The sequence below is a fragment of the Struthio camelus genome, chromosome 2 (genome assembly GCF_040807025.1).
Source record: "Struthio camelus isolate bStrCam1 chromosome 2, bStrCam1.hap1, whole genome shotgun sequence".
In the NCBI taxonomy this organism is placed as follows: domain Eukaryota; kingdom Metazoa; phylum Chordata; class Aves; order Struthioniformes; family Struthionidae; genus Struthio; species Struthio camelus.
The window spans coordinates 80,246,631-80,271,367 of record NC_090943.1 but is presented as its reverse complement, the minus strand read 5'-3'; the positions used below and the strand labels follow the sequence as shown (position 1 = coordinate 80,271,367).

Below are 24,737 nucleotides of genomic sequence, written 5' to 3'. Positions count from 1 at the left end.
GAGGCGGTAGGTGGATACTTGCTTTCCTCTCTGCTCCGTTCATCTGTCTTCCATGGCGCAGTTTGCCTCTAGAGTTGGGGACAGCTTGGTCTTCCACTTTTACCTTTCTAAAATGCCATGCTCTTCAAAGCAAGGGCTCTTTTCTTTTTTTACTTTCTTTGTTCCAGCATAGAAACTAGTAGCTGGTAGCCTAAAAGTAACTATTACTACTAGCTACTACTAGTAACTACTAGCCTAAAAAGGGGTTAGCTCATGCTTGGGTTATTTAAACAACAGTATCATAATATTAATGTCCTAAGCCAGTTGCCGTTATGTCAGTTTTTTTGAAACCAGCCTATGATTTAATTTTATTGGCCTATGTTTGCAGGCTGGGAACTTCTCTCACATTTTGCTTTAAGACACAAACCACTGCATAGGAAATAGGTGATTCCATGTGAAACCTAACTTGTGGTTACAAGGGGATTAAATGATGGTGATGAGGCATGAAACCGTACCACAAAATTGAAGAAGGTGCTTGTTGAACAAAATGATATATTTAAAGTTCAGATTCCGTCCCTTAAAACAGTTGAATAAATACGCTCTTTTGGTTAAAACAAACTTCAACGCTGAGCACATTTAAAATATTTTTTATTATTTATTACTTGAAAGCTGTGTACACTTGTACTTTATTATTTATAAACTCAAGTTCTTATTTTAGGTTCATTTTGAAACCAAAGCTTGGACAGTGGAATGATAACCAGCATATAATCTACTAAATTAGTCTACTTTTTTGTCTCTTGTATTTGTTGTGGTGAAATAATTAAATGAATTTAAGAATATTTCTAATGTATCCACTGGGTTTTATGTTATTTGAATGATTTGTGATGAATACTTGTGTGAATATTAAGTAACTTGGAGAGGAAAAGAGTGAATGTATGGGAGAGGTTAAAAAAAAAATCAAAAAAAATCCCAAGAGTGTCCCTGACTGCTCAGTTTCACTTTTAGATCTCCAGTTCAGCAGGATAATGTGTAAAATGACAAGCAGGATAGTGACCTTTCATCTGCAAAGTCTCCTGTGTCGTGCTGAGTAATTTCAGTGCTTTGTACTTTAGGCAATACAAATAGCCACAGTTGTGAAATACGCATTGGGTTGGTTTGTGGTCCAAAATCCTGTCTTTGGAGGAAAATTCACTGTCTTGGCTTAACTGCAAGGTACATGCAAGAGTCCTCATATGCGTGGAACTATGTCCTAGAGCCACTGCTTTGGGGGTGATTCGTGCCATTTGCCGTGACCCTGCATTGAGAAATACACTGACTCTTGCTGATGCTGTGATGCTGAAAAGCCTTTTCAGTGCTACAGCGTATTTATTCTTTGTGAGCACCAGCGCTATCAGCTGGTACCTGCGTGGGATACCTGCCATCTCTTCATCCCGTCCTGCTTCCCTTTGAGGTGTTTTGATTGAGGAACATATAGGAAACATTATAACTCAGGGACTAAAATTGAAATTGTGTTGGTCTGTTGCGCTAAGATGCACATGAGATTCTCTCCATGCTCCTTGTGCACCGCAGCGCCTTTGTCTCTTGTGAACAGAAAGCAGCCAACCCTTTGAAATGCACGGCTTATTCCGTTCCTTTAACTTATACAAGTGTATGTTTTAGTTTGGCACTGGAGTTCGCGTTTGTGGAGAACCCGTCTTCTAAACTCCTCAGATTTTGATAAAAGATGTTATTGTGGTGGTGGCAGTGGGAGGGATTTGAAGGCATACGTTTTAACTGTGTTCAACCTGTTGCCAAGTCAGAATGCTTTTCTGGGCTCTCCCTGGCATCAGATTTATTTTATCCTCGCAGGATTTTTTAGATAACAATCTCTCTTCATTAAAACAGGAACAACAGCCAAGTGGTTGGGATTCCTGCTCAGTTTATTCCATTTAGAAAGTTGACATTCTCTCAACAGTGAAACATGGCAAGCCTTGTCTACGCTAGGAAAAAAAAAAAAAAAAAGAAAGCCTCTTTCAACTAACATAGCATCAAACGTGATTTTGAATGCAATGTAGACTGAGATTAGAGTGTTTACTGAACAGTTAATACTCTCTCCAGTTACTGTGACAAGTTTTTACTTATTTTGATTGATGCTGTGACTACTTTATTCTGAAAAACTGGTCCGATGAGCATTAGGAGGCATTCAGTGGGTTACTGGACCAGTTAGTTAAAATATGTTAATTAACAGACTCAGTACTACTATAGAGGATATGTTCGGAAGAAAGAAATTCACACAAACGATTCCTAACTGCCATCAGTGCAGTGCAGTAATTTGTTGGCAGTGGATTTGGGAAAGTGGAATAAGAGAAGGAGGAGATGAAAACCAGCAAAGACTAAAACCTTAGCTCTCCCTCTTCCTATTTTTGCTTATTGATATTCTAGTTTTTATTTAACGTTACTTTTTGTTTAGCTCCTTTCCTGTGCTTCGAGTGCTCTCCTCCTCAAGCAGTTCCAAAAAGACATGGGTAAGGAGGAGCAATCAATGCTGTAAAGTGAAGGATATACCTATCTTATGTTGGGATGCCTCTTTTTCCTTGCTATTATTATTGTCTTGGGAAAAAAATCCAAGACCCAGAATAGTATTATGATTATGAATCTTAGATTTTACTACCCTAATAACTTTGTAAAATCAAGAGACTTCTCCAGTTGAGCTCAGAATATAACTCAAAAAGGTGTCTTCTATATTATCTTCTTTTCATCCCAATCACTTTGTGACAGCATGTGTGGAAGAAGAAAGGGATAGAGAAGAATTTTGTGATAAGAAAAGTTGAAAAAGCTTATCTTCATTGCTGTTATTCTTGCAAATAACTATTTTTACTCATATTTTCCTTTCTAGCAGATTCTAAGCCTGGGAAATTTCAGTCTAAGTGGTGGATGTTTCAGAAAGGTGTGAAGTACTGAGAAGAATTAGAAACAGATTTTACTAAAAGTCTGGTTAGCCCTGTTGATTAGTCATAAAAATATTACCTATAATAATAGATCATTATCCTTTTTCAGTATAATCCGGTTTATTGTGTGAATAGGGCATATACATATATTTTGGAAGAGTGATAAATAACCAAAGCAGTTTGGCATCAGAATCAATACGTGTAAGAGCTAAAATGATTGTGAGAAGGATACTTTTTTTTTCCCCTCAAGCTGATGTATTGCAAACTCAGAGCATCATGAACGAAAATAGTCACGTTGAATTTTAGCTGATTTGACGAGGGCAGCCTGTAAAGTACTACCAAAAAAAGTGCAGAATCTGGGCAAAAAATTGACAATCACCCGTATAATTCCAATACAGTGGCATGACATTCGAGTTTTATGTGGCCATTGCTTCTGTTTCTCGGTACGTAGGTTGGTCCTTCTTTGCATACAGCTCGCACTGAAATCTGGCTGCCAGATCTTGCTAACTTCACGCAGCTCCTGGGATTTACTGGGAGTGCTTTCCTCCAGAGCTGCAACTTTCAAAATCATATTGCATTTTAAAAAAGTGTGGGGAGGGGAGGTTTTCTGATACGGATGTTGCTTGTTCAAGCTGCTAAAATCAACTTTTGAGATCTTTCACTGTGCTGAGCCATTTAAAGTAATAAAACCTATTTTCTGGATTTTGAAATACAACATACATCTAGTTTCTCTGCAATTTCTTTTGCTGTGCGCCAGCAATAGGCGGGAGTAGCCAAGATACAAATCACTGTATCTGCAGTCACAGTTCAGCCAGGATCACTTGATTTGGGAAGAGACGCTGGAGAACATGCCACAGTGAAAATCAAGAGATGGTGCTTCTCTTTTGACCTCTGCCGCTGGCTTTGACCTTGGACAGCTCTTGACATTGCTGTGTGCCTTTGCCTCCTCTTATATCCTTTCTCTGTTTAAAATGTGATCTGAGAGACCATCTTTGACTTCTAGCAAAGTAGGTCCCTGATTTCAGGTAGTACCACTAGCAATCAGTCTTGGTACAATTAGCAACGCCTTTTTTCTTTTTTTAAAGGAGCTTCATGATTGTCTGTGCATCAACCTGATGAAGTAGGTTGCCCAGATCACCCGCTAGATGCAGCCCATACGTTGTTGCCAATATTTGGAGCTAATATTTGGGATTTGGGTGTTTATTTCAGCATTGTACACGTATACCATGTTGGATGAGGAATTCTTAGCAGGCGTTCTCAATAGTGCTAGCGACTAAAATCACCATCTCCTTGACTTTTCTGGGACATGTCCTTTTCCTGCCAGAAATTTTGTCCAGGCAGATTTTGAGAATTGTCTTTATTTTTCTGGGACTTCCTTATATATAGCAGAGCACATGTGCAGATCAATTGTATATAGCAAGTGCAAGGGAGGTTCTTTCCAAAAGCTTGCTATGCCCACATGCGTATTTATTACTGGAGAATTGTGGCAGAAATATGTTTATATAGGTCCTCCCATTTAATGACTCCAAGCGTGTCAGAAATCTTGACATGATGGAGCTCAAAGCACCTCTGGGTGTAAGAAGACGAGACTAAATTAAGGCAAATTTTGATGGCAGCCTGGAGATGACTGAGGAAGGATGTGAAAGAATCGGGAATAAATAAATATGCAGTAGTTACCAGTGCATCCTCACATGCTTTCCATATATACAGACTCATTCTTTGTGTCTCTCTTTCTCTCTTCTCTCTCAAATCCCTCACAGGTTGGAGTTAATATTCAAAGTGTCTAAATACAAAGCACCGAGAACACGCAAGACTGAGAGCCAGGATAGTGTTAGCAGATACAGGACTTCTTTTCGAAGGCAGCGCTGTGGGAAATGATCTGCTAGAATATGAACACCCTCAGCAACTCTTTCGTGGCATGGAAGTGCATAACACAAATTCAGCATTATTTAAGTACTTCACAGAAGGAAGTCACTGAATAGCTATCCGTTTCTACTTTTTAATATAAAAACTAGCATATGTAATTTGTATATACGCGCACACCCATGTGCACAGGCACGCGTGAGGTCAGGCATTGCCATGACTGGCATAGCCTTGCTCAACTAGCCAGTTGATGAATTCCCCTGTTTAATTTAGGTTCCTGAGGCACCGGCTGGCCACTGCCAAAAGTGAACAGGCACGAGCCGTTTACGCCTTTTCAAAAAACACAGGAGGGGAATGCCTACTTTGCAATGTTTTGTGAAGGTGCTGTTTCCCCTTCTCTCTTCTGTGTGTGTTTTTTTTTTCCCCTCAAAAAGAAACGGTAAGGGCCTTGGAGGCCATGTGTTGAGAACAGTTACAGGCTTATGGTACCACCTTTCTGAGAAGGTGGCTAGGGAATAATTGTTGTTTCACTGCTTTTGAAACGTTCTGTTTCCTGTAACATGGACGCAGATCCTAGTCATGCAAGTAGCTGAGGGCAGAGCTTCATCCTCTCCCTGCAGGTCCCCAAAAGTCTAAGAGTCTACATGCTGGGAGCAGTTGCAAGCTCAGGTCTGAAGTGTACTCTAAGAAGAGTTATTACAGGAAAGTTTTGTTTGGTTCTATCTGATTTGAGGCCTCAAATATCCTCCCCAAAAAGGCAATGGTCTTGCTTACATTCCAGATTAATTTTAAATATGAGTTCCCTTCCCTTTTGAGCCTCCTCCTCTTCAATTCCTTTGGATTTGTAGCCGTTATATTTTCAGAGTGAAGCTTCTCCCTGAGTCTTGAGCTCTCCGTGCGTTTCAATCTCCTCTTGAGCCTACCTGGCACTGAATTCTGTGTCACAGAGCAATCGCACAGGATCTGCAAGGAGACAGACTATTCAGAAGGTCACTATTGAAATCTCACAATATCTTTCAAAACCATAACAAGTCTAATTTCTTAACTAACTCTGTGAATTTTGATTTGGCTGCTGTTAAAAATCTAGAGCCCAAAGTGTGCATCAGAGTGAATATTGTGGAGGAATGCTGAGCAAATGTTTGTGCCATTAAATGATTACGAAATAAAGTATATTGCTCCCTGCACTTTAGCATCCGCAAAAATCCAAATGTTTTTTTTTTTCCATGAAGTTCTCTTTTAATCAGAGATAAAGATTATCCCTCTGTTTTTTCCCCCTCAATAATCCTGGAAAATCTTTTATTTTGCCACACATTAGAGTTATAATAGTGAATTCATTCTGAGCTTTCTCATCTTGCAGCTTTGTAAAAATGCACTCAGAATAGACTGGTCCGAGCTGCAAGCCAATCTGACTATTCACAGGAAAGCAACTACTGTACGTGAATGGATTCGGATCTAATTTTAAGCTTCTTCAGTTCTCCGGGCATATGTTAAGAGATCTCCCTACTATAAGCTACTGTGCAAAAGCAGTCCCTTTTTTCTAGTGAATCTTGGGTATGTTTACAATTTCTAGCCTCCTTTCTGCACTTCTTGGACAAAACTCCCTTTGATTTCAGAGTGTTTTGCTGTAGTAAAAGCTCTGGGATTTGGAACACTGACTTCAAAGGATTTTTCCTTGAGCAGGAAAGCGCAGAAGAATTTTAAAGAAATATTTCCTAATAATAATAAAGAGTTTTTGTTGCTTTCGGTTAATAGTGCTAGACTAACATCCAATATTTACCAGTTTTAGAAGACTAAGACTTGCACTCATCGGGAGAAGAATTGTTGATAAGTTATAATTTGGTGAGGGAAGAGTGATGGCATTTGCAGAAATAAATAAGAGCCTTATTAATAGTTGCACTGGGCATCCTGTTGAATGAGCTTTTTTCATCTTGGTTTTGTAGTCATCCCCACTGAGCTTTCAGCTTCTGGGGGAAATTACAGAGGCCCAATGCTGTTCTTCCACCGAAGCAATCGAGGGGATTCTGAACAAAGAGGGCGCGGGAGGAGGAGGAGGAGATCACACAGTCGAGTCAGCAATTAATTTCTGCAATTAGGCTTCTCGTGAGAGTTTGTTAGTGAAATTTGTATGTGTCGCTGAAGCTTGGGAGATGGTTTCTTAACATTTAAGGGCTCCTTCACTTTGACTTTCTTGGTATACTCTGAGATTTGAGGTTTCTGTCGTTATGTTCAAGGGCCTGTGACCTTTGCAGCATATTTCATCTAATTTTTTTTCTGGGTTGCTCTTCAGCATTCTGCCCCATCTGTGATACGAGTGGTGTGGCCTTACTCAGTGTGTTCTCTGGTGGCTACCTTCTTCCGTATAGCTTTCAGAAAAGCCCCGGCAAAGATGTTTGTGTTATTCGTCTATCTAGACATGGGTCTTTGGGGGAAGTGTGATGATTTTTACAAGTATCTGTTGGTTTTCCACTTGAAAAACTGCAAAGAAAAAAATGCAGTTAGACACTTCTGCCAAATTGCTGTCACTGCAGAATAGTCCAGAAGCTTGTCAGAAAAGCTCTTCCCAGAAAGACCGATACATTCAGCTAGGCATCGTTTTTAAATGAACTTTTTTCTCTTGTTTTGTTTTGCGGCCTTTAATGCTTATAGACCATGCAGTAATATCGAATCAGTGTTCCCAGTCCGTGTGCCAGACATCACACAGGTTTTTATTGTTTTCCCCATTCTCCAATTCCAGTCTTTTATTTATTAAGTTTCAGTGCATTAATATAGTAGTCTAATGAATTGATCATTTAATACATGGTCAGTGTATTGTAGATGATTACTCAGTCTGCCAGACAGTAGGTTGCATATAGCTCATACAGTTATCAGTAGTGTTTTCTACAGATATACTCAATCATTTATATCTAGATTTTTTAGCTTTTATAACAGCTATTAACCATTTATTAAATCTATAAAAATTCAATCTCGGTGCAAAATGTGACTAATCAATTTTTTAAAGATTGCTATGAAACAATGATTATTTTCTAAAGTGTCCACTGTTGAAAATCCAGTTGACCGATTTGTGGATTTCGTCTACTCGGGAAACAGAAAGCGTGCTATACAACTTCGGAAGATACGATGCTGAGGATTGTGTCAGTGACTGCCTGCTTTTCCAAGATCCCTTGCCAGTGTGCATTCTTTCTGTTGCATCTGCAGAAAAAAAAGCCAGTTATTGCTCTTTTTTGATCTGAACGTGACTTGTCTTGTAGAAACCGGATAGAAGTAACCCACCCATTTTGCACAGCTAATACCAGGTTACCAGATTGCACTGACCTACACTAATTAACAACTTGAGTAACGTTTAACGCAACATGGAGGCAAAAGGCTCCATGGGTCATTGACATTACTCTAAACCATTCACTTCTACTTTATCAAAAACAAAGAAAAATGAACTTATGTTATCACAGCTCTTCACCATAAAATTATGATCTAACCTTGTATTACCGGCCTCCTTGTTCCCTCTGTTCGTTCCATTGTAACCGGAATACGTGGTGCTCTCTTGAAGGCCTTTTCATATTGTCCACAGGTATTAATTTTACTCCCGATCCTCATCGGCTGGTCTTCCTCACTTTTGACTTCTCTGTGCAGCTACGCTCCAGTGGTATTCCTAATAGCTGGAGGTTCAGGCTTTCCCGTTGTAATAAGCATGTTTTACTTTGTGTATTTAATGAGTATTTTTCTCAGTCTGCTATTCTTTTTTTGCCTTTTTTCCACAGCTCACGTTGATGGTGCTCATTTATGTGCCTCTTTTCATTCTTATTTTTCCTCGTATTCTTGCAATTATTAGATTATCTTAATGTTGGTCAAATTAAATCTAATTATTGTAAATTAAGCATGACCAAAGTGCAGATTATCTTGTTTCTTCTTTCCCTGAGTGAACTGCCAGTTATGCTCCCATCAACCTTGTTGCCAACTCTTGGGAAATTTGGTGGTGTTTTTCTTATGCTGTTCTGTTTTGCCTCATCCACTTTTCTAGATGTTTTATGTATCTATGCCGCCTTCTTAAATGGAAAGAAGAAAATCTGTCTTGGTTTTCCAAAGTCACCTGTCTGGTGATTGCATTTAATTAGAAAGATGTAGAAAATCTCATTTTTGTGTCTCTTTGCTCTTCAACCGTTTGTTTCTTCAGTGGCTGTATGAACTGGTTGTTATATTTCTTTTGCTGCTCCCTAGCACTCTGCTTTCCTTCTGCTGTCATCTGTCCAAAATCTTCTTACCTTGACTCGTTTACATAGTTCCAGTTTTAATCAGAATGCTTTTTTTTCCTTCCTCTCTTTATTTATCTCATGCCTATTTTTAAAGTCCCTTCAATAATTTTTGTCTCTTCACTATCTTATAAAATGCTCTTTTAAAGCTGTTTTAAAAATATTTTTATTATTCTGAATAACTCTGCGGTAGTTTCTCTAGAACTATAGATGGGTGCTGCTATTATCAAAACCAAGCCTGCTGTCACTAAAGCCTGGTGGCAGAACTATTTCAATAAATAATTAAAAAATACATAAACAAAAATGATGACAGAATTGTTATTCTCTTGGTAATAAGGCATTACATACAAAATTATGTATGTACATATGGAAATAGAAAAACTTCTTTTTTCTCTTCTGAGTCCCGCAGAATAACGTTCGACTCATTCAAAAGCGTCACTTGGAAGGTGCCACAGTTTTCATTCCCTGCCGCATCTTTCGGCTTCCTTCGTTCGCTTTTGTCAGCACGTCTCCGGAAGCTGTAACCTGGCTGGTTTTGACGTCCCAGGGGCAAGTTGGAAGACTTTGCCGTTCAAAGGCGCGGAGGGCTGATGGCTGGGCTGCTTCTTCAACCCCGCATACCGGGCTAGTGTGGCTGGCTTGGACAGCAGGTTACTAGGCAGTAAAACGGCATGCCGTCCGACCCCTCCTTCCCCTTTCCCGTTTCCGTGTTGCTTAGAGGCGATGAGCAAGCATATCGGAAAATAAATTTCTGTTTATCTATATTCAAGGTCCAAACTATCCGAAGGGGCTTCTTCTTTCCACTTAACTCTGATAACTAACCTAGGGGTATGAAGTGTATAAAATTACACTGAAATGCATTTGTTTCCTTGAAATAAAAAGAATCCTGACTTTCTCATCACCATTTAGAGGTTTACAGCACTCTGTGTAAAAAATAAATTGAAACATTGCTTTCAAAAGGTCATGGAGCCTGGTAAAATCAATCTTATTCGCCAGGAGCAGCGAGTGCTTTAAAATTTGCTGTGGTAACACAGATTTCCATCTTAAAGGATTCACGTATCATTTAGGCAATATATTAAATTTAGTGGATCTGATATAATTTCTTAATGTGCATTGAAACAGTGTTATGAAACCTCCGCATTCCTACCTGCTGAACAGCTGCCAAGTCTGGGAGCGCAAGAACGTTTTGTTGTTTTACCCCTTCAGCACAACTTTGCATTTAATTTTTAAATGTCCTTAAAAACCAGAAAAGCCTCAAAACACCAGGCTGGACATTCAAAACTTTGAAAGTCCCAGTGTAACGTTGTTTTGTTTTTTGAATAACTCTCTGTGAGCGAGACCCAAAACCCTGGTTTCAAACATGCTCAAGTTTTGAGCTCTTGACATCCAAGTTAGGAACTGAATTTTACTTTATAAAACTGCCCCTATTTAATATAAACCGGTTGGATACTTGGTGTCACATAGAAATCTTTGGAGAACACAAAGAGGGAACGTAGAGGTGGATGACTGGGTGGATTTGTGGAAATGTTCAGTCTTGGATGAAGTCTTGTCTCATTAAAGTCAGTGGATTAACCCAGCACCATGAGGTTGTGAATGTCTTAGCGAATCTAAATTGTTTTCTAATATGTTTAACTTCTCTTATCTTAACTTTTTTCATATCAATTTTGACAGAATTTTCGGTACTTACTTATTTGCATAGTCAGTGAAGTAGACTTACTAAAACTTCACGGATTGGTGAGGTTTAATGACTGTTTGATGTGTCTATATACTTCTCTCCTGAGTTTGTTTTTTTTTTTAAAGGTACTTCAGTATATTTGAAACAAAATTCAACTGAAATCAACTTTATCCTCAAAGCCATATAAAGCTTTATATATGATCCTGGTTTAAGTATGAAATTATATATCCATTAGGGGCTCTCAGTTCGCAGGGAATATCAGACCTTGGAGAATTCAAAGATAATTTGACGTTTATTTTCACATATTTACAGTGCTCACTTTATATATATATATGTATATTCTGAATAAATGGAAATCTGCATAATGTTATTCCCAAGAAACTGGCTGTTCCCTGTGATAATTGCTGGCAAGGTACTAGCAATAAATGTAACCAGTTAGTACAGTCAGCCATACCGTATTGGACTTTTTGTATAAATTGCTGGCATATCACTTTGTCGGAGAGTCTAACCAGGATGCCTTGCTTCCCATAAAGCAGCTTTCCGTCCTGCGTGAGCCAAAAGGGGAACCGCAGTTAAAGGGAAGTCCTTTTCAGTATCTTTTTTCTAGTGTTTCCACAGAGAAGGGCCACTCTCCAAGGATACCTGTCTCTCAGCAGCCTGTTGGCAAGCCAGCGAGCAGCCCCAGCGCTGAGGGCTGCGAGGAGGGAAGGGCAAGGCTCTGCGGAAGGCAAGGAAAATGATTCCTGTGAAGGATGCAGAGGCATAAATCTTTCTTAAGTGGCTTTTCGTATTTGCTGGAAGCCGGGATGTCCTTATAGTGAAACGTGGCTTAAAGTTCCCGGTAACCGTCAAAACCACTACTACCTCTGCTGCTGCTCGTTTCTTGCTGAACGTCTGGCTGGTGTTTGTCTCTGTGGCTTCATTCTCTCTGCACGTTTGCTGTTCTGATACTCTTCTTTCTGGCCCCTTTAAGCTCGGCTTGTGGACTCCAGCATACGTGTTCACTGAGAGCTAATTATGTGTGCTGCAGGAAATCCTAGCCCAGCAAGTCACGGCGGTTTTGAAGCCGCTCCATTGCTGGACTGATGTGACCGATAAGACTGTGTTACTCCTGTTTGTTGACATATATTATTACATTTATTGCCATTATAGCCCAACTCCCCAAAGTATTGTTTAAATACATGATAGAAGATATGAAAGCAAACAGATTATGAAAAAGAAAAAAAAAGGAAATCTCATGTAGTTGCTACTTTTTGGCACCGTGTAATTAAACTATCTTCTTTAATGTTATTTTTGCCAGTATCTAATTAGCAGAGCCATCTGCCTAAGGAGTGCTGGACCATCTGTTTGAAATGTTGTTCTGTTCATTTTTTGGTCCTTGACTAATTGACTTATTTTACTGTGAAATGTAATAGTGCATTCTGTTTGCACACTTAAAAGAAGTACATATACGTAAATATATATGTGTTAGTATCTGCGTACATATATACCTTATGAATATCTGCCTAGCTGTAAAACGAGCGTAGTTATTCCAGGAGGTCTGACTGCGTAGTTGGTTATGCATGCATCTTCCATTGACGAAGGTGGAAGCCACGTTTTTTTTGTTTACCTGTAGTTTTAACTAATACTTAACTAATACATCAGATGGAAATTCTGATTGACCGGCCTTTTCTTAATTATGTTCATACCTTGCAAATTTCCTGTCTAAATTTACTTTAAAGTAATTAAAGCTGTGACTGTATACAGTGGCTGTATTGAAACTGATTGCCTATGGTTATGATTCTTCTTTCTGCTTTTGTAGTTTGTAATATTTCTGGAAAATCATAGAACAATTTAGGTTGAAAGGGATCTCCAGATGTCTTGCAGGTGAACTCACAACCTTGCTGCATGTTGGGCATGAAGAGAACTTCTTGACCGTTGTTTCTTAAATGAGAGGGGCACTTGAACACCATTCACTATTTCCACAATTTTCTTTTAGGGTTCTTTTAAGGTATTTGAATAAGTCAGTTTAGAAATGGGAGATTTTCTTTCAATTTCCCTTGGAGCTAATTGCTTTGCATTCCTTTAGTTTGCCCAATAAAGACACAATTGTTTAAGTTTTGAGCAAGATTTTGTCACTGATCTAAGCAGAGAAGTTACTGAAATACATGTCGTGTTCAAAGTAATGTGACTATTTTTAATATTATAATTTTTACCTAATATTGGTGGGTGCTGGACATATATTTTACTTCATTTGGAAGATAATAGTTTAATTATGTAGCTTGAGCGGGAATTCGTTTCTTCTCTGGAATTTCTCTCCTCCCACTATCCCTTGAAATTTCCGTGGGGGATTTCATCCAAAATTTTTGAAGTGCTTTACAAACATCACTGATGTAATGTCTGAAAGCACCGATACAGTTATTTACAGCCGAGCTTCTACAGAAACATGCCTGACGTCAGTTTGAGACTTGAGTATAAACTTAGACTTCTAAGTGTGCACCGAAGACCTGTTTCTGTTCAGGCTGATTTCTCTGTCAGATCTGTACGGAGACTTGTGTTTTGTGTGTTTTTTGACTGAAGAGAGCAATCTGGATTTATTCAGAGATGAACTGTGACCCAGGTGCAGTGGGTGAGTGTATCCGCCAAGTCCAGTGCTCAGAACTGGCCACCGCAGCTGAATTTCACAGGGCGAAAGATCTTGCTGCAGACGCTTGATACTGCTGTACTGATGGCTGATGAATAATTAAGGTTTATTTATGTCTACTGGCATCTAATTATGCTGAAGATTTGGGAAATGGCAAACCAAGCCAAAACATTAGCTTTATAGAAGTACTGGAAGGAGTTTATTGATAGCCAGGGTTTGTAAAAGCCGTGCGTATAAATAGCGTTAGCCTGCTGTCAGAGGCAGAACGGTGCTCTGCTGTTACACCTGTTCCTTACCTACCCAGCTATGATCCTAGTGGGGTCCACGTAGCAGTAGTTGATGTACGCCCCGTTCTTGTTTGCTCCAGCACTAACGTTCAAATCCCTGTTCCTTCTTTCCCCACGGCAAGCAAGCTTGAGTGTCTATAATTTGGTTCAGTGAACTTTGCTGCTGTAGTAGACAGAATTAAAGTATTAATTAGGTATTAAACCAATGCACAGGGTACTGAAGGCTGTGTTTTGTCACCTGATAATTGGAACTGCTTATTAAGAAACATAAGAAAGAAAAGATCATAACAGGACAAACTTTAGGTCTGTCTGTAAGTCTTGATAGTGGAATAAATAGCCAACGTGGTTTGCATGTCATATTCTTTGCACCGCTCATCTGAACTTCATGGAAGTATTAGCAAACAGAGCCAAGCAAGACAATATGCTTAATGTAAGCAATAGATGACAGTGAGTTTTAAGTAAACCTAGTTTTGCATTTGTTTTCTAAAATAATTAGTGCATTTCAGTCTAATATTTCAGAACTAAAACTTTAAAGTCTTAAATCTTCTACTGACAAAATCACGTTGTTATTATTGTGTTGGGACATTCTCTTTTGTCTTTATGTATGAAAGAGTCGAGACACCTTTTTCTCCTCTTTCTTTCCACATTGAAATGAGACTTCATTTTACCCGAGATGCATTCCACATACCTTCTCCCTTTGCCTTACCAGGAGACCTTGCAGCATGTCTGAATTTCCCTTTTGTGGAAAATTCCTACAGAGTCCCTAAGGAGCAAAACTAAAAGTTAGCTGTATAAATGTGTCTATACACAGCCAGAGTATAGTCTTTTGGACTACTCAGCTCTGTTCAGATGCCTTTGCAAGCTGTTCCGTTTGTAGCCTGCGCTGTTGTTGTCCCCTCCAGCCGCGGAGCTCGGCATGAACTTGTAGGCTGTAAGCACACTTGCGTTCAAAGATGGTCCTTAGCTTCATCACTAGCGTGATTGCACCTATTTCTTGTCCATATTCTTTGGCGTAAGCTGTCGTTAGCAGGGTTTTCCCAGAAACGTTGCCATTTGGTTAACTTGCAAGCATCCATATATGTAGTGGTAATCGTTTATCCTGTTTGGTTTCTTGTATCTGTCGCTAACTATTATATCCAGAAGTATCATATCCAGTTTTCATATTTCATATCCATATATAAATCTATGCGTTTTGTGGATGTCAGAGAAAGAGAAGAAAGTTTCTTTTCAGTTATGCTAATAATAACGTTAGTGGTTTCCTGACCTGCTTGCCAGGTGGCATTGCATGGTTTTCTCAATTGCATGGCAATCCCGAAGAACTGTCACTTTTGACTTTGGAGTTTCTCCTCCCCAAAGTCTTTGGCCTTTCTTTTCCAAAAAGCTTCGGCGCCTCAAAAACGTCCTTAATTTGCTTGGTTTGTGACACTGTATACTTTTTGTCTTTCACGTTTTTCACTTTCAAATTACTCTTTTACCATGGACTTCTGAGCCAAATGAAGCTCCCTATTTTGTCACTGAAAATTGATTTTATTGATAAACATTTCGTCTTCAATCCAGTCTTTTTGTTATCTTTCTTACTGCTGTTCATGCTTGGCCTGTTCCTCTCAGTTCGATTTTTGGCAGGAACTTTTCTTAAAACCTTCATTTTAAGCACCTGCATTCCAATAAGTCTATGAGCTCCTACTGGCAACTCTTGGGTTTCTCCAAGCATTTAAACCTTTGGTACCATTTAGAGATAGCATATTCAATATCAGCTACTTGCATTAAATGCCATGTGACATAAAGGGTCAGTATGTCCTCCTGGATCGGACTAGAAACCTACGCTGGTCAGCCAAGAGCAGTCTTTTGCTGTGAGCTTTGCATTATGGAGATAAATTCTTTTCTGCTGTGAGAGTCAAAAGAGCTGAGCTGTTGTTGCCATTTTATCTAGCACAGTATGCGGTTTCTTTTGTGCTGCTAGATACAATTTGTTATAAATGCTATGGTCATTCAGGCGGGGATTCCTCCAGAAATTTTCAGTGTGTCTCTATACACTGCAGTGATTCGTCTGCAAAAACAAATGCTTTAGATGGGAAGGCTTTGGGTGTAGGAGGAGAAGTAATGATGTTAGTCTTATAAGGCTTTTTTTCTTGACATGAAAAAGCTCATTGCTGGGTTTGTTGAAAAGCGAATTAGAGCACTGCGTAGGCATTTTCCCCTTTGTTTAAACAGCCCTTCACCCTATTTCTTTTATTAATTAAGGAGTCTGCTTGCTGTTAATATAGTCGTCATTAGAAGGCAGGTACAAAAAGTTACCCATGTCAAATCTGAATGAATTGTCTGTCATTATTTCCTGCTAAATAAAAATGGAAAAGCTGTGGCTTCAGTTATTAGGCAATAACGGTTAATTTAGAAATCTCAGTTCTCCCTGATACAAGGTAAAATGCTATGTGACGTTTTTATCCACAGAACACACGGATGTGCACCGTTAAGGCAGAAGAGTGCAGGCGGATTTAAAATGCACGCTGATTACACAGTGTGCACGGGCAGTCAGATGCGTACATGTACGGGTGTATCAACACCAAGCCTACGACCTGCTCCACTGAACCGCAGAGCTCGTAATCCGTAGCTACTGAATGTTGAATGTGGAAATAAGGGGACTTAGCTCATGCGGTGAAACTGTAGTAACGCAAACTCGTCTTACAGTGCTGGCAGGAACCTGTTGAGGAAGAGAGACAGCTCAGAAATGAGAATAAATAGTATCAAATGCGATTGCGATTAGTGCTGCCGTTGGGGTAGGTAGCGTGGATCTGGATGGAGATCGCCAGCTTCGCTTCGGATACGCCACTGCAAACCCATCAACAGCAAAACTTCTTTTCTGAGGAGAAGCAGCTTAGAAGGTGATGATGAATAGCATCACCCACAGTTAATCATCAGCATGCCTGAGGCACATATCTCAGGCGTGGGCTTGGATATCTCCTGAGCTCTCTATTTCTGTGTTTCCTGCATTTATAACTAATTTTTGTTGGTTACAGGCAGTGGAATGGCAATGTGACGAAGCTACTAAAAGAGCCTGTTACAGTAAAGGCAAATCAAAGGTAAGCGCATGACAGCTCTCCTGCTGAAACAAAATTTATGTTTTAATAGCAGGCATAATTCAGTGCGTAAATCGCTACTTTTTGCATCCTTATTATCTCCTGTTTCTTTCTGAGGAGGTCTGTTGGGAAGCAGCGTGACACTGATGTGTAAGCAGAGTAATGAAAAGCAATAAAGGGAAGGTGAGGGCGGTTAGATCCCGTGATTCTCTTCTGAGAAGATCAAGGACTCTAGTTTTTAACAATTTAATGTTTTGACTCTGGAGCCTGTCATATGTAATGGGATATATTCTCATTTCATTTTCAGTGCTGTAAATCCAGAGTCACTGTAATTCCTCTGTTAAATCCTCCATTTATTTCTCTGTGTATTAGGCGTAATTTTAGGAACGTTTGTGCTTGATATTTACCTCTGTGCTTCAGAGGCGATGAAGAGAATGGTATGAAATTCACTAGCTCTGTCGACATCGGACTTGAAATGTGGACCTTAGTAGTGTAGTAGAAAAACCATAAGAATGGTTTTTCATTCATGCTCATCACATCTTTTCAAAGAAATAATGAATGGTTTCACAGCAAAGCACTATCCGTGTTGTCACAGTCACTGTGCAATAGCACATACGCTATTTTTAATACAGCCCTCTAAGATTATTTCTTAGTATTGGATAATGATTTAGTGTTTGATTTGGACCCGTAGCCTTGTTCCTCATTCACATCTAGAAGAGAAATGCAACCCTTTAGATTTCATTATATCCTAAGGTAATCCTGGGAGGTCTTTGCAGACTTTGTTAAGAACTACATGACCTGAAAGCCTCATGTGGGAATTGCTGGAGAGTGCTGAGATATTAACAGAGGCCACTGACCCAGATGGAAGGTCAGCTGTCTTTTTCTTTGAATTTTTTTTTGCCTCTTTTGCTTTCACTGATGTGATCGACATTAAAATGAAAGGATAAATTTAGGGCAGACAAAGGATAGCCTGAAGATGTTTCTGTTTTTTATTGCCTTATGTCCAAGATTAAGATAAGCTCATGACATAGGACATGCTTCTGAAGAACCATACTCTCTGCATAAGGAGAACTTGTGCATGAAGGTGAGAACACCTTATCTGTGACGTGCTGCCTCTCTCTAGTCAAACCAGCCTTCCTTTGGGAAACCTTGGGAATGATCAGATCAGGAGGAATATGCTCCAGTGCTCGAGTTAATTGTCTCTTTGCAGGTCAAGTTCCCAGGGAGACATTGCAGTTATTGGTGTCAGAGAAGGACTTTTTCCTGCTCTGTTGTCATGTAAAGAGGTCCAGCCCAAACTGTTGTTAGAGTTACAAGGATGGCTGTGGCTAAGCAGTTCATCCAGATCCTGGCTCCTCTGCCCACGGACCACTATGGGGGCAGTGAATTCAGGCAGCAAAACTAAAAGTCCACTTGCTGATCGAATGCCCTGAAATCAGAAGCTCTGAACCAGCCCTAGCAGTTTTTTGGATAGTGGTCAGTTAAACGCAACTTTTATTTTTGTTGAGAAGGAAGCTGCACTGAATTTTTGCCTCTGGCTGTTATCAGTAGTTGTCGTTCTGAGGTTTATGCTTTAGAAGCCAAGGAGGGAAAAGAGTTGGAGAGGAAAATATATAGGGACATCTGTCACGTTTGACAGTGTAATGCACAGTTGACCTTCAAAGGCTGTTATTTGTTACTTAAACTTCATGCATTTATCCACCCTAAGCAGTTGCTTAAAATAACTAGTGGATCAAGGAGCGAGACAGACAAAATGATGTCCTCGTGGCCAGCATGTGTTAACATTTAGAAGTCTGAAACATCACGCACAGCTAAGAGAAAAAATTTGGCCGTTTGGGCTGGCGCTTGTGGTAGGAACTATTACAAAGGGAAAATATAAGTACTTAAGGTAAAAAGTAGAGTAGACCAAAGAGACACTGGAAAAATAAATTGTAAGCAAAGCCATTTTCTCTTTGCTTATTTAAGATTCTAATGGCTGTGTATATAGCAATGAACTTTTTATAACATATATTAAAAACAAAAAAATTAAATGCAGATGTATTTAAAATGTTCGCCTGTGCAACAAACTGCTACATACAGATGACAACTGAAGGACAATCTGGCTCAGATGGTTAAATTGGTATTAAACTTAAATAGTAACCTCGCCTTACAACATGCTGAATTGTTTCAAACTGTATTTTGTTTCAGGTATGCTAAAGTAAAAGTAGACAGTGCTTGCTAATTGAATTTCTTCCTCTCAAGGGTATTCTCCTAGGGGAATAGGAATGTATATGGCAATGGGGTCAAGATCAGATGTGTAAAAGATGGCCACCAAACATAGCACAACCCTCAAGTCTGGAAAACCTTTGCTTTCGAAGTCCATTGAATTCCCAACTACCACTTTGATGGCACAGACCTCTTTTTTTACCTATCCAAAAAGTGAACCAGCACAGCTGAGCTTGACTCCAGAGCTAGAAAACTGACTCTGAGTCAGTTCAAATGACTAAATAACTGAGCGCTTTTTCAGTATGTTTCTGGGCGACGATTGTTTTATTCATGGCTTTTTGTTTAATTTGTCTTGTTTTATTGTGCGTTTGCTTTACGAAGAAAATATCTGATTATAAAAGTATTTCTTTAATTTTGTTTTACGAGGTACTCAACACAAATTTGATATGAGATGTATTATTTACCCTGCACTGTGAATTGTTGCAAAGTTGGCTCAGGACTCGGGAACGCAGAAGAATCTTGTGAATCCCAGGAATGTCAGTGTTCAAAAACTGAACACTTATTTTTGAATAGAAAGAGTGGGTGATCACTGTGCAATTAATTTTGCAAAGGCACTATTTCAGAGATGTCTGGAATATGAAGAGGAGAGGTTGGCTGCATTGCAATGCTGGAACCCACTTATTTTTCCTACACTTACATTCCGTGGCTTGCTGCAAAGGGCAGGATGGCAAAAGCTCAAAAAAAAAAAAAACTCTTTTATTTTACGTGAATGTCCTTGACTGTCCTTCTCACAAAAAAGGCAAAACCTGCATTCCTTTCTTGTGCAGTTAAAACAATCTGCATCAAGGAAAGTATCCAGAGATGAAATAATCACTTCTTAAAAGGCTTTTTGCCTTAACATTTTATTGCCTTACCAAATTCTGTTGTAGTGCAGTGGCTTCTGTTTGGTTGAAAGAATATTAACATAACAATTTTGGTAGTTTCAAGATAAATTGCCCATCTTGCTTTGCAGTCTGTTTTGTGCATGTTCAATTTATTCAGGATTATTTTCTTTTTTCCAGGATTAGAATCTATTTGCAAGATACACAAACAATACATTTGAAATAACTGTAGGCCAGATAACGGGGCTTCTGCGATATGCAGTTACGTGGATTTAGTTGCATGATTCCACTTACTATCAGTTAGAAGCATGTAGCAGAATTCTCACAAGTTTTTTAATACTTTATCTGAGACTATCTTGTGGATGAACGCTGGAAAGCGTTTTAGCAGAGCACTTAAATGGAAGATTCCTGTGAGTGAGTTTTTCTTTTCAAGCATATTGTTATTTTCCGGTATGTTATGAGATAGGGGCATTTATTTTTGCGGGAGGAATGTTTGCATCTTTCCTATATACAGTTTTGAGGGATTTTTGGTATTCCGGAAGGAAGCTCTCTGAATAATCACTAGATATCGCTGTTAGAGTCTAAATTCTGAAGTGAGACAAATTAACCTCATACAGCCTTCACACGTTGTAATGGAGTAAAAAATGTATAAGATCATTCCTCAGGGGTGAGCTTCTGTATATTGAGGGGATGAAATTTTGGAGGCTTCTTTGAGAAACTTCAGATTTATAGAAATGTGTATGTCCTCGGTGTGATTTAGTGTTCTTCTAATGCATTGGGCAAGTTGTGAAAGTAGTAGCGATAGATCTGCAACTAAACATCGTCTTTAGAAGTTTATTTGTAACAGTTTCAACATACTCTTGTTAGTGACAACCTCTTCTTTCTCCTGTCTTCCTTCTGACTTCCTCCCTCGGCCCGATCTGTCTTGGAAAATAGCATATGATCTCTTGAGGCAGCAGTGCATTGTTTAAGGCAGTATATATCCCTTTCAGAGCATAGCTAAACCTTTGAGGATCATTTAGTTGCACAGCGATCACTTTTAGAAGATCCCTTCAGTACTGAAGAGGTTTATTGTCATCCCATTAAGAACTTTTTGCGAGGATTGCTAGATGCTTGTCTTGACACATAGAAATTCCCTAATGACACGATGGATGACACCTTGGTTAAACTTAAGCCTTGCTCATGTGAATTTTCATAACCATGAAAAGCAGGTCCTGACTGATCTCCCCTCTCCTTTAACGTGTCCCTGAATACGTGATTTCTTTTCCATGTGGCAGGAGGAATGCCAGAACTATATTCGAGTGCTTCTCGTTGGCGGCAACCACCTCTTCACCTGTGGAACCAACGCATTCACTCCTATCTGCACCAACCGGACGGTACGCGTTGAACGTTTCCCCCCGCAAGTCAAGTCCATGCTCAGGACCAGCTGATCATGAGGCAGAACGCGCTGTGGCTGGGTCCAGGCTACTTGCATGTTGATTGGCGAGCGGATGCGTGAAAGGCTCATTTGGCTAGCGGCAGGCCAGGGACGAGAATTAACTGAGGAGCTCTTTTTGCAGTCTTTTCCTCAGCTGGGGGAGAGAGCACAGATATGAGCAACTCACTTCCTCCCACATGCCAGTTTTCATGAGACTTAAATATTTCTGTGACTTCTGTCCCTCTGCCAAGCTGAGTTGATATCAACAAGTTTAGTTGTAAAATCTAGCTGGGTAGCTGTGAGCTCTGTATGCATAGTTCTGGGGAAGAGAAGAGTACCTCTACTACTGATTTCTGACTGGTGGAAATGGGAAGTCTTCATTAAGAAAATCTATCATTCTGCTTCTGAATGCAGCCCTTTTTGTACATTGGGTGTATCCAAGAAAGAGAGTCCATTAAGGATGAATAATAGTCATAATAAAAATCAAAACACCACTATTTAGACTATTAGACTATTTATTTCAGGAGTGGAGAGAAGTTTAAATGCAGAAAATATAACTGTCACCAAAAAACTCCTTGGCACGTTTATTGTATTTAATCTTATCGTGCCTTTGTCTCCTACTAACATATTAGCATCGTACTACATGATTTGAATTTTTTTGAGTGAAAATAAATCAGATAGATAGTTCCACTGAATTGGAAAGCTCTTTTTTTTTTTTTTTATCACATTCTTCATTTGCAGTTCTTTCCTGGAAGACACCAGCAAAACAAATAATAGAATTTTCACCAATTGCTATGGTGAATTCCTTAGTTGATTCTGACAGTCAGGTCTTTTTAAGATAACAAACTGTAACCACGCATGTTGATTTTGGTTTCTGTTTGTCAAAGAATAGGAAGTTTCAGAACTAGGCTATTGTCAAAATATACACACTTTGATATTATTAATACCATCAGTTTAGATAATTAGTTTTTGAAGTGCTTCTAATGCAAAACATTTTAGGCATGGTAACTAATGATTAACCTATGTGTTTTCTCCACCCAAAGTGCAAAAGGGAGATCAACAACATTATAGTAAGATCTATACCAGAGAGTAAAGGTCAGCTCATTGCTGTCATACAATACCAAAGCAGATAATAGGTGTTTATTATTAGATTTTGTTCAGATTGATGCATCTTGGCTGAAATTTTAATTTTCAAGTGATCTTAATTCCTTTTTCTCTCTCTTTTACAGTTAAGCAACTTGACAGAGATACATGACCAAATCAGTGGCATGGCTCGTTGTCCATACAGTCCCCAACACAACTCCACTGCTCTTCTCACTGCCAGTGGGGAGCTCTATGCTGCTACTGCCATGGATTTTCCGGGAAGGGATCCTGCCATTTATCGCAGCTTAGGGGCCCTTCCTCCTCTCCGCACTGCACAGTACAACTCCAAGTGGCTGAATGGTGAGTACTGCCAAACCATGAGGCTCATCTGTTTTTTGACCTATATTTGCCTGATTCGTGTTCTTGAGCACCCATCCTGAGAATGTTACTAGAATATTGTTTTTCTCATTTTAAAGTTATTTTGCCTAGTACATTTTTAAATTTACTAGTTTAATTATTGCTGATATTACTGTTAGAATTACTGTGGCCAGTAATTATACGTGGTGTAGTTTTCTGTACTTTGATTCAGGGTATTTTTAAGGGGAGCCACCTGTACTTCCCTTTTGCACGTATAACTGCGAATATATTTCTCGTTACTCTCACAGTTCATAGAAACTGCATACATGAACATTTGTATTAGAGCAGGTATATCTTTAGCCAGACGAGCAGTCCCATTAGCTTCATGGGCCACATGTAGAAGTTGCATGAACATGTGTGTAAGGTATGCATCATTTTGAACCAAAAAGGATATTAGCTGCCAATGTAGATGTAGTAGTTAAATTCAAAAATTTTTTTTTAATTAATGGTTTCTTGGAGAATAAAACTGAACCCACGCTATTAGTAGTAAGCTACCACTTTAATAGTCATCCACATTTCTTCCTTCATGTCTTCTAAGACCTCATGGATCAATTACAGTGACAGTGGTTTGGAAATCCAGTCTGTGAAACAGCAATGAACTTGACACTGGCTTCTTGTACCAAGGAGCAAAATAGGCATATTTTTTGTTACAAATTTTATGACACTTGCCAGGTAGAAAGTTTTCAGAAGTGAACCTTTTTGTAGCCTAAGGACTTGCAAATCAATTTCTTTTAAGTTCTCCTTCATAATGCTTTTTGCAGAGTTTTATTATGAATATAACTGGAAGGTGATGGACAGCCTAGGATACAAGCCCCAAAGGTGTATTTGGGATGTCTTACTAATTTTAAGCTGGTAACAGAACTTTGACCATCATATCTCCCATTTTTATGTATGATTTTACAACAGTTAATTCTGAATCATGTTAAATTTAACAAAAACAATCACGTTTTTAAAATAAAGTTCTGTCAGTTAAATGAACATGTATCATACCTGTAGGTTCATGTGATTTTACCCTTATCAGGAAACGTTTAGGTAGATGAAGTAAGAAAGGTGAAAATACCTAGGGAACAGCGTTTGGTACTTTGGAAAATGGGAAACCACCAAGGAGACCTTATTTGAGCCATTAAACATACCAAAACAGACACAGCAGACTTCCTACCGAAGCGTACGTTCAACGAAGGCAAGAGCAGGCTTCTGATTAGTATTCCAAATCTTAGTCCAGAGCAAGAGGGTAGAGCAGGTTTGCAAATACCTGAACAGATGCAAATATTTGAAGATTTGAAACAAAACAGTGTGGGACCTTTAGTTTTAAGGGGCTCTGTGAACAGAACTGCTGCTCTCAGTGAAGGCTCAGTGTTTACGTTGTTGTGAAACAAAATGTAAATATAGCTGTTGTTTGTAGAAATTAAAATTAGAAATTAAAAGAAATATATAGGTTATGTGTGCAAGCATGGGGATGAACTATACAGCATCTCCCAGGTGTGGTTACACAGAAAAGCTGAGGTGGCCGAGAGCAATAGCTTGCCTTGAATGTTCTTTAGCTTAATTCTTTGGAAACCTAAGGCAAAAAGTAAACAGTTTAAAATAGACTGAATTCTCCTGGCTTTCTCTATAGGTCCCAGTCTTGACAAGCAAAAACAGATTGTACTTCGAAGCTGCTTAAGTGGCAGACTAACGTTTTTGAAGCTTCTTATAGCGAAGGAAGGGGACTAGTCTGTAACACCTATCATGTCATCATATTGTAGCCATGCCTGCTGTGTCATGGATATTAATCACCAGATGAGGATTTACAGCTGGAATAAGCAATAAACTGACAGGATTTGCTGTGATATAACAGGACCACTTGCCAATTTATTTATGTATTGCCAAAAAAAAAAAAAGGGGGGGGGTTCTTCTAAAATGAAAATTACTGCTTAGCATAAAATGTAAAATTATATACATTAAAATTTGCACCATGCTTGTTCCACTAGAAGCAATTTGTGTTTTATAACTATGCCAAGTGACACCACAATGACCATCAGGCCCTGGTCCTGCAGCGCGTTTCATGTTATGATGGGATTGT

General features: G+C 39.1%; 1 protein-coding gene across 31 annotated transcripts in view; it reads left to right on the top strand.

Moving 5' to 3' along the window:
- SEMA5A (semaphorin 5A) overlaps nucleotides 1–24,737 on the top strand; it is a 315,141-nt gene that overhangs the window by 153,769 nt on the left and 136,635 nt on the right. For all 31 annotated transcript variants that reach the window (XM_068931379.1, XM_009665155.2, XM_068931382.1 and 28 more), the window contains 3 exons: nucleotides 16,613–16,675; nucleotides 21,036–21,134; nucleotides 22,405–22,618. In XM_068931379.1, the coding sequence (XP_068787480.1) occupies nucleotides 16,613–16,675; nucleotides 21,036–21,134; nucleotides 22,405–22,618 (376 nt within the window). The remainder of the gene's footprint in view (nucleotides 1–16,612; nucleotides 16,676–21,035; nucleotides 21,135–22,404; nucleotides 22,619–24,737) is intronic.